Source organism: Taeniopygia guttata, chromosome 3 (genome assembly GCF_048771995.1).
Source record: "Taeniopygia guttata chromosome 3, bTaeGut7.mat, whole genome shotgun sequence".
Taxonomy (NCBI): domain Eukaryota; kingdom Metazoa; phylum Chordata; class Aves; order Passeriformes; family Estrildidae; genus Taeniopygia; species Taeniopygia guttata.
The window spans coordinates 83,407,778-83,423,185 of record NC_133027.1 but is presented as its reverse complement, the minus strand read 5'-3'; the positions used below and the strand labels follow the sequence as shown (position 1 = coordinate 83,423,185).

Below are 15,408 nucleotides of genomic sequence, written 5' to 3'. Positions count from 1 at the left end.
ACTAAGTAAGTAGTGGTGGATTCAATATTTATTAAAAAAAAAAAAAAGCCATAAAAGCTCTGAATGTATACATACATGTGTCAGATTTCATTAGTTATATTTGCACTGGATACCAACTGATGTCTCTGTAATCCTTCCCTTTTCCATGTCGCTTAAGTTTTGCATAATAAATTCAGAAAATGCTACAGAAGTGGATGCCAGAAAAGGTCTCTGGTGAAATTTTGTGAGCATGCCAGAAAATATTCTATGGATGGTAACTTGGGAGAGTAAGTTAAATTACAATACTAAACAGAGGGTTTAGTTGAGAACACGAAAAGCATTTAATATTAGGGGAGGGAGGGGGAGTTGAACTTCCCAGTAACTCCAGATTGCCAGTCCCTTCAGTAATCAGTGGAGTCCTCAGTGGGAACTCTGTAAACATTAATAAAACAAATGATCCCGGTGTTCTAGTATCACATCTGGAAAACCCTAGAAAATCTTATATGTCGTTTGTGTAGTGTTGATGATAATATAATTTCAGGCAGATACTGTGAACTGGAGACACAATTCTGGTTATTAGTATCAAACTATACAAATGGCAAAAAATAGCTAAAATGTTTGTAATTAAAAATGTAAAATAATTTGATTGTGTAGTGTAACTATATATCCATCTGCAGAATTGAAGTGTGGGTGACAAAAAATCTACTCCACTTTACAACATACTAGGGGGAGCCACTGTATGCTTCCAAAGTGGTCTGTTGGCATCTAGGAATGCATGCAGGTCCTTGCATGCAGCTTCCAGATGCAGTTTGTTTTTCCTATGGGATACAGCTTGTGTTCTTGTTAGCTTCAGTAGTGCAGTATATAGGGCTCTTCTGCTTGTGTTACTTGCTCATAAGAAAAAGTAAATACAAACTAAGAGTGAATCATTGTAGGGCAGTTTCTAACCTTTGCTCAGGTCTCAAGTAGAAGGGCTGACAATGGACAATCTGTTTCATTTTTATAGTATTTTAATTACTTGGCAGCAGCTTTTTTCTCTTTTTCTGTTTTCCTATCTGCTTCAATTAGCGGGACTTAGGGGCCCCAAGAGATGGCTGCTCTTGCACCCCTTCTAAAATAACAGTAGAGACTGTGTCTTATCTTGCTGTGCATGAAGGTGGACAGTGCAGTTTCTGAGGAGATGGAGGTTTTAAACCCCAGAAGGCTCCTCTGCTGCCTGGTGTGGCCTGAAGGGTGCAGCTATGTGGAGAGAATGGTCCAGCCGCCTTAGCAGTCTGGGAGGATCTAATGGTCTTGGCAGAACAGCTCTGGAGCTTAGAACTGTAATAAACAACCTCATGCTTGGCAGCTTTGCTTTGCAAGGTTGTTTGCTTCCCTGCCAGGTGTCACTGAGTAAGAGTCCCTGTTGTTCATCATAGTTTATCTAAGGGCTGTAGGCACCAAGGTCTGGGATGCAGATACTGCTGTGGGAGCTGGCTGCAAAATGCTTCATTGGCCGTGCTTTGGGAATCTGGCTTAAAAACCACAGTGGCACATTTAATCACTGCTGACCTGCTCAGCTCCTTCAGCCCTCTCTCAATCTTATCTCCATCTCAGTGCAGCTCTTCTGCTCCAGCACTAGAAATAGAAATAGTGAGATTTGATGCTAACTCCAGGACATTATGCTCCTTAGCTTGTGCCTCATCTCCTTCAGAGAAGGGTAATCTTTGATAGGAACTGATTGGGTCTGCCTGGATCAGAAGGAGTAGTTGTATATGAGAGATAAGTAGACACTAGTCATAAAATGGGAACCAAGCTCTGGAAACAAAAATAAGGTAATGCAGTGGTAGGAGGGTTTTCTCACAAATGTTTTCTTTCTGTAGCTTTCAGCTATTCAGACAAAAATAAATTTTAGCCAGTTAAAATAACAACTCCCGTTTCTCAATTCCTTGCACTGTTTCCTTGAAGCATCTTTCTCAGATGATGTTAACACTATTGTCTTTATTTGTTTAGTTTGTCTTTAAAAAAAAAAAACAAAAACTAAATCCAGATGGTTTGTCAATAAATAACAAAAATCAGGTTTTTTTTTTTTTTTCCACAGGTTGCATGAATTATGCATATATGTAGAATTTAAAATGTGTTTACTTAATTGGTGGTTGCTGAAATTCATAGAAGGTACTTTAAGAGGCTATTGGGTTACTGTGCTGATTGTAAATGATTTTTATTTAAGAAGGTATGTCTAGATTTTCTTTATTGGATTTGATTTCTGAATGTAAGACCTGAATCAGTAGTGGGGAAACCTGGAGCTTGATTTAGAAGGTAACTGTAGATTAATAGTGGGAGGTCCCCTTGGGGAGAGGGAAGAGCGCTGTCATAGTGGCCGTGATTGTTTCTAGAACTATTAGCTTTGTTCATTCAGATGTAATTCCCATTTCCCTATTGATAATGCACTGCTGCATAAGAATTCCTGTATTATTCTGAAGTCATGATCAGTGTCTTTTAATCTTTACAAAAGTTGGAAATCCATACTGCTCCTCACTGGTTTTCATCTGAAGAGAGCTTTTCATCTAAAACTGTAACTTGAGGTACATTGTATTTTTGTTTAAGACTGGGTAATGTTACCAGTCTCTACTGGAAGTTTTTTCCTCTCCTATTTTTTCTTCTTTTTTTTTTTTTTTTTTTTTTTTTTTTTTGTGTGGCTCACTTGGGGACTGTTTGGAAAAAGATTTGTAATCTTAGCCTTCATCAGACCACACAAGTCAAGAGGCTGATCCCCTCTTAGGCTTGTCAGCGGTCAGCTTAATCAGGACAGAACTTGAGCTGTGGTGGGAATGGGCTGGACTGTTTATAGCCCGCACTTGTAGGTCGGTATCATGGGGGGCCAGCAACACTGAGCTGTTTGGCAGTGAGGGCTCATTATGTGCCTGTCCCCTGTGGTCCCTCTGCAAGGGCTTGAGGCTTCTGTTCACAGTGAATGGATGTGAGGAGGGGAGTGCTTGGCCTCCTTCATCTGTGAATGCTTTCATTGAGACCTTGGTGAGGACTCTTTCCAGCTGAGCCCCATTGCATCCTTCACCATTTGAATTGTTTGGCACTTTGTGAGGGTGCAGAGGATGGAATACAGGCTGTGGCAGCCTGGGGTTTCACAGTGTGAGTAATTTTGGACAAATCCAATAGCTCTGCACTGAAACAATGCCTACTTTTTGAGTTTGTGTTTATTCTTTTTTCAATAGGTGAAAACAACAGCAGGGTTATTAGCTGTACTCCAAAGCTCCCCTAATCTGTCTGTAAAGATATATATTGAAATAGAGCATTTGCCAGCCTGGAGAAGCACAGTGGTAAATGTTGCTTGCTTCTGGCTGTGAGTGTTCAGGAGCAGCAGGGGTCTCAGGGGGCTGTTTGTAGCCCACAGGATCATATTGTACCCTATACCAACTTCAGTTGCCTTCAGATTGATGCAGGTTTCTTCTATACCCACATCACCAGATGGCTGGCAGCCAAGATGGTCTCATCAGCCTCTGGGCCCAAGCTGGCACCTGCCCTCACGGCAACCCCTATATCCTGCAGCTGTGTCAGCTCAAGCTAGTGCTGGTGTAGTAGGTGCCTTCTGGATCACTTGGCACAGAAGCAGCCAAATGCAGGTTCTGCAAAAGCCGTGGTGAGTGGAGTTGGAGCTCTCTTCTTGTCATGTAGAGCCACACTCAGCAGCCCGACAGCTTCCATCCTGACCACAGCTTCTTGTCTTCCCCACACATCTTCCTGCACTCACCAGCCCCTCAAAGCCAGACTCTGTCACCTACTCTTGGCACAAAATACCAAAACCTGTGCAATTGCTGCCTCAGCAGATGCAAGTAGAGTCTGCTGAATTGGAGCTGAAGCATATGCTGAAGTATACATATGAGTTTATAGTTTGGGTAGAAAGTCACACACTGACATAGTGTAATGAAATTTAGCAGGTATGTTTGCAGCAGACTTAAGCAAAACAGGTTGTGTGTCATAACACTTTCTGCCATGTGTGTTGGCATGGCTAAACAGTGCAACTACCCCAAGGCTGGAGAAAAGAGCCTTGCCTGGAGACAAGGTGTCCTGTGCACCGCAGTTTGTCCTCATGCTGTTTGTGAGGGAGTCGTGACTGAGTTACTCAGTTTGCTCTGAGAGCACTTCAGAGTCCTGTTACTTTCATGAGTTTCTTTAGGATTTTGGCTTTTTCTCTTTCTTCCCCTTTGCATATCACAAATGTTTATAATCTGCCAATAAAATATAAGTTGATCTTGCAACTGGAATGGAAATCTGAAAACAACTTTGCTCATGAAATTATTCCCAGATGAAAAGCTGAGGTGTCCTCTTACCCTGTATCCACGGTAGAATAAATGTTCTTTCATAGTTGTTCTAATGCTTTTAGATTTGGCTGCATGGGAGTTAAGGGCACCCATAACACCCTCAAAAGTAGATTTTAACTTTTCTGGTGCATTTTTTGTTTGTTTTCATATGTCTGTAATATTTTATACAAGCATAAAAATTGTATCAATATATCTAAACTGTTGTATATGAGAAATCTGTAGAAGATGATGAGATCAGAAATGATAAAAGAAGTATACATGCATATAGAAATTTCACTTCAAAAGAGAAGTTTTTGATGTGACATTTCATTTTTAGGTGTTCCAGGGATCATGGAGAGTAGTTATAAGTGATTTCATGTACACAAAAGAAATTAAGCAAAACCATAATTAGAAAATTTGATAACTATGTCATTAACAGGCTGTGCTAATGGAACAGCTATAAATACAAAACTATATCTGGTTACTGTCTGGTATTACATCAAAGCTGAGGAGCTTTCACAAGCAAAGATAACTCACACTGTGATAGTGTAAAACTGTTAGAATTAAATTTCCCTACCTTGCACACTGGGATTTTTCTTTTCTCAGTTCACAGTATTAAAAACAAACAGAAGTGCTAATAAAAAACAGCAAATAATATGTACACCCAAAGTGGTAAGTATAATGTCAATTAACCTGAGCTGGCGTTTGTGTGCAAAGTGGGGTGGTGTCACATCAGAGGGGAAGGAGAAGGTTTGGGGGGAGTACCTGCAGAGTTTGGGAGCTGCGCACCTGATAAGCCTGGTGAGCCCCAGGCTGGACTCCAAGAAGCTGTGCAAACCAGGAAGGGAGCATGGCCATTGTATTCCTGGCAGGAAAGAAACAGGATGGTGGTTCTTTTCCCTCTCTGAGGTAAAAAGGGGAATTCCAAGAGGCTGAGTCACTGAAAGGTAGTTTGATCTTGGACAGGATGAGAGTTTGCAGAGTCCTGATGCAGAAGGAAGCAGAACAGCCCTTCTGTGGGTGAATGGCTTGGGGTGAGAAGGAGGAGATAATGATACCAGGCCAAATGTTGCTGAAGGGGAAAGATTTACCAGATGGCAGTGAGACTGTGAGAGCCTGTATGGCTAGACAGCAGTGGAGTTTGGCTGCCTATGGAGCAAGTGCCTGTCAATACCTGGTCTGTGGCCACTATTTAAAGCAGCAGCCCATTGCAGGTGTGGTATGTATCAAGGAGGATGTTCCAGACAGTCAAACCTCTGTGTTGGTTACAGGATGCTCTTATGCAATTTCTGTCCATCCAAAATACATAGGAAAATAGCATAAAGTCTTTTGGGAAAGCAGGGTAGCATAGAACTCAGTGATAGGAAAGTTGTGATCTTCCTTCTAGGTCAGCAATTGTTTACCCCATCAATAGACCTTCAAATTTCTTGTGTCAGAAATTAGGAGAAAAATTCTTCCGAAGGTCATTGCCTCAATTTCTTCTCTCTCCCTCCCTCATCCCCTTCCAGTCTCACCATCAGCTTGAAGTAGGTATTTTGTCCTTTTCTTCTATAGTCTAAAGGATTGTACAGTCATTTTAGGACAGTTCTCAGCATCTCAAGATCTCTTAACTAACCCTCCAGCTTTCTCAAGTCCTACTTACTTGATCCTGGGTGCATTCCCATGAAGGAACTACCTTCTAAAGAAGGCATGTAGCAGCTCTTTGAATCTTGAGTTGCATGTTTAGTTAAGAAAAAAAGCTGATGGAAGTTCCCAGTCAACAGTATTAGTGTGAGATGTGACTGCCACTGAGGGGTGGGAGCAGGCTTGTGTGCAGCTTGGAATGCTCTGCATGTATAAGGATTTGAGAGCCAGTGCAGGGAGGAGACTCCAAATTACCTATTCTTAGCAATGTTATCTATCCAATGTGAAGTTAAAACATAGAGAAGAGGCAAATACATTTCAGGTTTTCATGTGCTTCTGACTATGGATGTGCATGGGAGAGGCTTCATCATTACTGTGAAGTTGTCTGTGTGATCTCCTTTCCCAGTGGTCCAGAACAATATTTATTTTCTTGTTTCCTAGGTGGCATGCAGATAAGCTCCATCTGATTTGAATAAAGTGGGCAGAAATTTACTTCTACTTGCTAAGATCAAGATTTCTTGGGTTGCTTAGTGTTTTCATGTTCAAGGACATGAAAGAAGATCAGTTTAAAAGAGTGAATTTCAAATGGCCCTGTTAAGCTGCAACTCTTCAGGTTTTAACTGTCCGTGATTAGTTCTGTACTAAGGCTTGTAGTGCTCTAATTCTAATCGATCTGTATCCATCACATTCCCTCTTCAGTCAAGCTGAGATGGGCAGAAATCTGATAGCAGCAGAAAGGAAGCTGGAAAAGAGAACCTGAATGAATGTTGCTTGAGAAAAGCATATTCAAGATGAATGAAAGGTAGCTTTGCTTCACCTCATTGGAAACTTAGTGTAAAGTGGACAAAATGATAAAATTCTTCCCAAAAGTCAAGTGAATTAAACAGAAGAACACAATAACCCAAAATGAAAAGGAATTTTTGCAAAGGCAAAATTCTTTACCCATTGAATAAGCCACCAACAACTGTATCAATATATTGAATTTTTTTCCTTTTTTTGGTCTTTTCTTCCCTTCCAAAACAGTGGTCATGCATGCAATTTAAAGATAATAATGCTCCTCAGGGAGGAGAGGAAAGCATAACAGTGAGCTGTATAAATGGTTTAAAAAAGTAGAATACAAAAGTTAGCTAAAGAGGAGCAAAAGTTTTTTGTTCTCTGATGCCTATCAATTGTAGATGTGCTGAAGCAAAATAGATTTGTTCACAAAATTGTGCGTATTGAATAGTTCTTTTGAGATTGCTAAATCATCGAATGAGCTCCACAATAATCTTTCTAATGATTGTTTGCTTAAAATAACAGATTCTCATGTTTGAAAAGCAGTTACAAGTGGTTTTAACTTGCTTCAAACCTCCTTTAAATCAGGGGAACAGTAAGCATATAGGTGTCACAAGCATTGTCCTGGACTTCTCATTTATGATATTTAGTTACCCTACTTCAGGTATGACAGCTTTTGGCGAAGTCACTGGTTACTGTATCAATAGTGGCTCAGGCAGGCATTTGTTAAAGAACTCTAATGCTTTCCTCTCAGGAAAAGCAAGCTAAATTTTGAAAATTTGGGTGTGTGTCAGAACAAGAATTGCTACTGTAGCCTGGTTACTCAAAGTGGCTCAAGTGATCTGTTGATTCGATGTTCATCAAGGCTTCTAATAATTAGGAGTTTTGAAAGGATGAAAGAAAAATGAATGTTATTCCAGTATTTTAGCATGTCTGGCCCATGTAATCATAAGTCATTCATGCTTTATGCTTATCCCAGATGAGCTGCACAGAACAATGTCTTTGTGAATGGCACCAGAGGGATTTTATGGCAGAAAGGTATAATATCTGCCACTATGGTGAAGAGTGAGAGTAACATTTGGTTGATAAGGCTAACAATTTGTAAGCTCATGAAAGACATCTAATCCTGACAATAGCTGCGTCAAATTTGTGGATGTACCTCAGTTGTGTGAAGAAGCAGCAATAGCCACTGACTTCTGAGACGTGACTGGAAACCTGAGCAAAAATGAATGCATCTGAAGTAGCTCTGGGCTTCCATGCATGACACTAAATTGCTTATAGCAATGATGCACAAAAATACCAGGGGATCAAGGTGAACAATCAGTTGAACACAAGCTCATAGTGTGCTCTGGTGGCTAAGAAAGCAAATGCAATCTTTCCATATCTAGTCAGGAAAGTAAAATGCAAAGAAGAGAGAATAGAGCTGCTGCTTTTTCTAGCATAGGGGTTGAGGTTTCTGGAATTCTGTGTTTATTTTTTATTTTTTGTTCTCTCAAAAGGGTGCTGACAAATGCTGCCCTTTTAGCAACAGCTGAGTTTGTCTGCCACATAACTGTAGAAGAATCTTCCCTCTAGGAGACCCTGTTATGGTGTGGACAGAGATTTAGCAGAACTCTACTCAACTGCATAGCAGAGCTCTTTGGTTAAGACTTGGATTTGCACAACTGAATGTGTATTTAGATATTCCTGCTGCTGGCTCATCTTTTCTTTCCAGCCCAATTAAAAATCTGGCTGCTGCCTAGCTATAGAATGCTAACACCTGTGTGCCAGATGTGTACAGCTATAAGTCCATCAGTGCTGATCCATCAGGAGAGCCATGAGCCAGTCCATGGAGCAATTAGAAAACACTTCTGGGTGGTTTTTTTTCCTCCTCATTTTTCTGTACCATTTTTAATTCTCCTATTTTCTCAGGATTTTCTGTCTTCTGCTTCCTGCTGCTTTGAGTTTGTAAGGTGAGCCTTGCTCAGACTTTCTGTCTCTTTCAGATAAGAAAACAGCCTAAACCAAAGGAACACATTTTTCTGGCTGTAGAGTGGCTGGTTAATACTGACAAGTGTTAAATTATAGAAGTCCAAATGTCAGTTGTATGTACCAGCTCAAGAAAAACACCTTGAAATACAAATATTGTGAAGGTTATTATCAGACAGGATTAAGACTTCATTTTTGAATTCTCCCTCTTTCTGAAAAGAACTGGTCTTCCAGATGTGTTTTGGAGATACTGACTGTAGGACAGGGTGTACTCTCATTGCCTTTTTGAAATGAAAGGCTCAAGTCAGCAGCAGAATGTTCAAGTTTGACAGACAAGAATGGCAATAGTTAAAGAGGTGAGGCATAATAATACTGCTGAAGTTTTCCCTGCTGTTGGTAAGAGAGTGCTTTTACAAGGGCTTTCTGGAAACAGGCTAAGGTAAAAAAGCTTTTTGTTATTCTACCAGGCTTTCCTTATGACTACTCTCTCTACTGTCCCCAGCATGGAGTAACAGTGAGGAATGTTGCCACTAGGGAAAAGAGAGAGTTTCAGAAGGAAGAGTGTGAAATGTATTCTCTTCTAGCAGAGGAGATGGTTTCATTCACTCGGCTGGGAGTGGTAATGGATGGCTTATTTGAAAATGCTTTGTTTGGTGTGAGGGGTGACTTCAGTGGCAGGGAGGGTAGGGAGCATGGTCTTGCCCAGAGAAGGTGTCAGTTGCTGCATACAGAGCAATAGAACAAGGGAGGAGGCCACCTTACTGCCCTCTTGGTCTTGCCCATGTGCAACCTCGGCTTTTACTTACCAGAAGACTGCTTGTGCTAGGGCAGATCCCATCAACTTAAATAATTCAGATGATTCGATCTTTACTGAATGAAGTGAACTTGTTTTTATCCAAGAGCAGCTCCCATCTCAGTTTGGTGCAGTACCGTTAATTTAGAGTCACAGCGTATATCCTGTCATGCTTATTTGACAAAAACCTCCCATTGGCTTCAGTATATTTGGACTTAGTTTTTCTTTAACAGAAGCGGTGCCATTGTAATGGCGAGGAGCTGTTTTTTCAACTGTTGGGGATCTGGAATGCTGCAAACAGAAAATCTCTCAAATGTAGCCTAGAAGATGATAGGATATGTTTAAGTTAGGATGCAGAATCACTTAGAAAATAACATAAGTGCCTTGGAAAAGTAAATTACAAGTATAATCTCTTTATTGGGCTGGAAAGTACACCCTCAAGAGAGAACGGAGAATGGACGAGATTTTCTCATTTTTCCTTTTTTCTTTTTTTCCCCTCCTTACTTTTTCCTAAATAGAGACCAGCTGTTGACTAACAGGATTGTGCTTAGAGCAGAGATACTTGTGCAGTCATGGAATAATTTGAGGATTTTTATCAAGGTAAAGCTTCCTTCCTACTAAAGTTTCTTAATTAGTTCTTCTACACCCTGCCTGTGGAATGGGAATACCCGGAAAATGCACTTCTTCCTGGGAAGAACTTGGATCATTATTTTCCCCTACCTCTCCCCTTACCTTGTGTGATGAATTAAATACCAGCAGTCATTTCTACATGGACCCTTTCAGAAAAAAAAAGAACTCCATGAGCCTTCTGTGAGCATCTTCAAGCAGAAGCTGGCCTCTGTGATTTAGTATTGACTGCTTTGTCTTTCTGTAAAGAGTAATGAGTAATATTGTTGTTGAAGAACACAATTTGTTCAAGGAGGTCTTGGGATCCATTGTATATCTGATTTTTCTCTGAGGTAATGACATAAGACTACCATGTCTAACTTGCATAGGCTGTCATTGACCAAATAAAATACAGTTATGTATGAAATCTTAGTGAGTATGACCTATATTAGTATCTGCCTGCTGTATGCTTGCAAAAGAGTAGAATGTGTATAAGGTATTTGTATATGAATCTATGATCACCTAGGCTCCATGTAACATGTAAAGGTATAGATTGTTCATCCTATTTCTTGTCTGTCTCTGTGTCCACCATCTGAGCACATCCTGCTTTCATTGTGTCTCCTTGTGAGCTTTGTGTAAATGTATGCATGAAACAGAGGGTGCTTCGTGCTGGAAGTGGTTGTTTGCTTTCTCTTTTGAAGAAGATGGGCTCTAAGCTGGGTGGCAGGAAGGAAAGGAAAGGATTTATTCTCTTTGTCATCTGCTTTCCTAGCGATGGAGTTAGAACACTGTGAACGCTATGCAGCAAGGTGCAGATTTATGAAGGGGTATGAAAGAGGTGGAGGATGCTTCTCCATTATCTTGTCATACAGTAATCATACAATTCCTTCTCCCCCATGAAGTCAGGACTGAATTTACCCTGGCAGAGCTGTCTGTGTACTTCAGTGTTTAAGTAGCGCTCGTTTTCTGTATATGTTTTCACTGGGTAAAACAAGAATTCATCAGCTCACCTATGATAGGTCTCTAACACCCAAAATTTCCTTCCATCTTCTTTCTTTCCCATATGGGTTATTAGTTTAGGAACAAAGACGAGAGATTAGTTACTGTCTTGGTGTTTACTTGACCTTGAGAACTCAAAGGTAACATGAAAAGCCCTCTTGCAGAATAGCTCAGTGTGCACTCTGTTTAGTTTGCCGCTTGCCTTGTGCATTTATGCAATAGTCTATATTGTGGCTGATCTCCTGAAGTTTTCAGACCTCTTACATGCCTTCATTTGTTTATTATAGGAATAGAAGTTTACAGTAATGCTGTTTATACTAAAGTTGGGTGAACCATTGCAGCAAAAGAGATACCATCATGAACCTTTGCCCTGAACTCAAAGCAGACTCTCTTGCGGTTTTTAAAGTTCTGCTTCAGTTTTCAGTGTCATTATGCTTTGTCAGGACTGGAAATGAGTGCCAAAATAGAAATGGTATTTTCAGTGTCAACCTCAGATTTCATGAGCTAATCTGCTCCTGTGCCAGGGAGTGTGGAGTTTCTTAGACCTCACATGTTTTGTTAGAGACTATAACCTTTTTCAGCTCCTGCTGCTCTGTGCAGCTGGCTTAAAGTGCTTATCCAGCAAGGCTTGCCCGTCACTTCTGTATGGGACAAGATATTGGCTATTGAACTAATATGCATTCCTGGGGGAATGTGTGCAGAGGACTGCTTGCAGATGAAATACTGAAACAGCCAGTGTAGTATATCTGCTCTTTGAGCAAGGGTATAGGGATTGTTCAGCTTTGGCCTCTTCCCTGCTAAACATGTTGTAAGACTGTCAGCCACTTCTGTGAAATTATAGTAGAGCTGCTTAGCACAAAATAAGGAAGTAAACTCTCTAGGCTCTCTCAGTTTTGTTTTGAGAACAAAACTGTGACTAATGTCCTTCTGGAAGCTGAATTTATCAAAATTTATTTGCTGTCCTGTAGACTTTTCTGTTTCATATCCCAGATTTGGATCCAGTATTGAGCTATCCATCTAGTAGATTATGATAGATTAGTAGGGCCTATCTTGGGAGTAATCAGTTCAGGTTGTGCCTGTTTCTTCTTTCTGCTCCTGAGGAGGAACAGCCTGCCTTCTTCTCTCCCTCCCTCCCTCCCTCCCTCCCTCTCTCTGTGTTTATTGTTGTAGCACAGAATGATCTGATGTTTGTTTTAACACTGAGATGAAACTGAATTCACTGCTGTCCAGCACTCTTTAAAGTTGGTGTGCTACTTGAATATTTATATCATGCTGACATTTGTTTACGTTAAAGAAGGCTTTATTTCCTTGGAATATTTATCATAGTATCCAGAAATTTCCATGTTCCAACTGCTGCTGGATCTGAATGTTGTATATAATTACCTGTTGCTTTGGGGAAGTTGACTTTCAAAGAGCAGCAACCACCTCTGTGGCACTTACTAGCTGAAGGAAGAGCTGGCAAGGATTTTTCCTGCACTGATGTGGAACAACCTGAAAAGAAGACTCATACCTCACTTCAGCTATATAGGCAGCTTTGTCTAGCTTATTATGGGGAAAATAGAGAACCACTTCCCAGCACACCTGGCATCATGGAGTGGATGCCTATATCTGATGTGATCTGTTGACCTAGTTATGGTCTGGGATGGAAAATGTGATTTGACATACTTTGCATCCTGTTTTTTCCCCCTGATTTCCACTGGTCCCTTTCCTGAAGGTTAATGGGGAAGGGTTAGTGCAGAATCCAGTTCCTGCCTTCCTGACACACTTTGATGCTCTGACCCCCTTTGTGCATGGAATAGAAATGACCAACTTGATCAGACCTCAGCCTCCTGTTGTTTCCCATCAGCTTATATGACTCTCCTGGGCTTTTGTGGCTAGAACTGCTCTTTTGCTGCTGTGCATAAGGACACCCTGTGATTTATGAATCAATTAATCACTGCATGCTGAGGAGCTGTTCACGGTAGTTAAACAGTGAAAATAAAATGCTTCAGTCTATAATAAAGACAGATCATAATGAATATGACCCTCTACCAATGAATTCTCTCCCTCCCTATATTATACCCCCTATCCACTTTCCCAGCACAGCCAAACTATCAAGACATTAAATTTGTTTATCTCAATGCATGGGGTTCATCAAATTACTTAATTACTTGATAAGAGTACTGACTATTTGTGGTTTTTTTTCCCTTCACACAGACATGCACTTTCTGATTTTGCTGCTAAAGCTGTTAAAGCCACAAAGATAAAAAGATTCTGATACACTTGATTTTAAAACTTTTGGACTACTCATAAAACAATCCACCAGTAAGTCTCTAAAAATTAGGGATGGGCAGGTGAAGTCTGTCCTGCCTGATCTGTAAAACCGCAAGAATGTGGTGTGAAAATTCCAATAAATATTTCCATCAAATAACTGCCATTTTTTGCTCTGTGCAGTGCACACATCATTGCTGTCTCTAAAACTGTGTGGTACTATAAGAACCAGGCCAGTTTGGTGACAAGCCTGCTTTAAGATAGCTGTTTGGCTTCACAATTTGCACTTCAGTGATGGCAGTCAGATCAGGGTGCATGTTGTTGCCCTGTGGGCCGCACCACTGATGTTCAAATATCTACCCATGAGGTAAGGCTATGAGAGAAGAGGCTTTAAAGCTGATTATGTGGTTTTCCATCAGAACTATGCTTTTAGACAAGAAAATAATTCTTTACAGATTACTAATTCTATACATGTTTATTTTTTAAAGAAAATTTTTACTTTTATGTTATCAGCAGATAACCAAAATAGTGCTAGAACTTTCATTAGTAAAAAGGTGGTTTGTTGGGGTTTTTTTTTGTTTGGTTGTTTTTTTTTTTTTTTCTTTTTTTAGGCTGGAAAGTGTATTCTTGGTAAATGACTTGATCAGCTATCCATCTGTTTTGAATTCTGAAAAGGAGTTTTGAGAGAGTGGTGATACTTTTTTTTTTTCCCTGCTGTCTTTGAAGTGTTAAATTTTTGTTGCAGAGTATTTCCTGGGTTTTCTGAATACCAAAAACTGAGGTTGATGAGTAGATGGATTTGTGAACCTTGCAACAAGTCCACTGGCTATAGTGGAGCTGCTCTTAATCTCACCTATGTAACTAAGAGCAGATTTCATTCAAGCCAGAAATTAGGTGCAGTGGTGTGAAGCAGGTTAATTCCTTTTCTCTGCAATGCATTGAAGCTTGCAGTGGATTTATTATATTTGCCACTTATCAGTAAAAGAATTTTTCCTTTCCAACACAGTCTAGTTTCTCAGTTTTGTTCAGCTCTGCTGCTGGCATATGTTGACTATATCTAATGGCTTTTGTTTGCATTCTAAGCTTATCTCATAAATTTGCTTCTGAAATGCAGTTGTAATATTTCAGTGTGGTGACTGCGGTTAAACATTTCTCTCCTATCCCCCCCTTACCCTTTTCTGTTTGATTTTTAGGACCCAGGTTTCTCTTCGGTGATTCATGAGAAGCTCCAAGTTCCCAATACCATTCGTAAGGCGTGGAATGAGAAGGACAACAGATGTGATGTTTGTGCCACACACCTGAACCAGCTGAAGCAAGAGGCCATTCAGATGGTGCTGACCTTGGAGCAAGCTGCCAACTCGGAACATTATGATGCCTCACCAGGCTCTCCCCCACCTCTCTCCAATGTCCCCACGTTGGTGAGTCCCCGGCACATGGGCAGCCTGCAGCCCAGGGACTGGGCATACCTGCCTGCTCCTTATGCCCCATCTAATTATACAGGCTTTGCTGCCAACAAACACAGTGGAAAACCCAACAGTCTAGGAATTGGAAACGGGGTTGAGAAAAAAAATGGCTCTCCTGGACACCAAGCCAAGGTCAGCTTTCAAATGGCCACCAGCCCCAGCAATGGTAATGTTCTCAACTCTGTGGCTATCCAGGCTCATCAGTACCTTGAAGGCACCTGGTCTTTGTCAAGAACGAATGGAGTCACTCTCTACCCCTACCAAGTAAGTATTTTCAAGTAACAGAACATATTTCCTTCCCTCTGAAGCTGGCAGGGGCATACTAACACTGTTTGCTCCTGTGAGGTAGAAGTTGAACTGTCTAAGTGAGCACTAGGACAAGTAGTGCTGTAAATGACTGATAGGGGATTGAGTTGGGGGAGACACAGATCAAAAGTGGTATTAATGAGAATACCTTCTATGAATTCAGCTGTTACTGTTACTAGCAGAACCGAGCTGTTTTTTTAATGGCAGAGAACTAATCATACAGTATTTTCAATTATTTGCTTGTGGGAATCCAGGGCTTCCCTCTGGCTGCCCTGGAAGGCCTGGGAGCCTGGCAGGGGGTCAGGAACCTCCCTGTACAGAGCCCCCAGAGACACTGTCTCTGATCTCT

General features: G+C 40.8%; 1 protein-coding gene across 2 annotated transcripts in view; it reads left to right on the top strand.

Annotated features, from left to right (window-relative positions):
- The window catches only part of KIF26B (kinesin family member 26B), a 285,876-nt gene that overhangs the window by 73,111 nt on the left and 197,357 nt on the right, over positions 1 to 15,408 (top strand). For both annotated transcript variants that reach the window (XM_072927225.1, XM_004176410.6), the window contains exon 3: positions 14,484 to 15,017. In XM_072927225.1, coding sequence (XP_072783326.1) covers positions 14,484 to 15,017 — 534 coding nt within the window. The remainder of the gene's footprint in view (positions 1 to 14,483; positions 15,018 to 15,408) is intronic.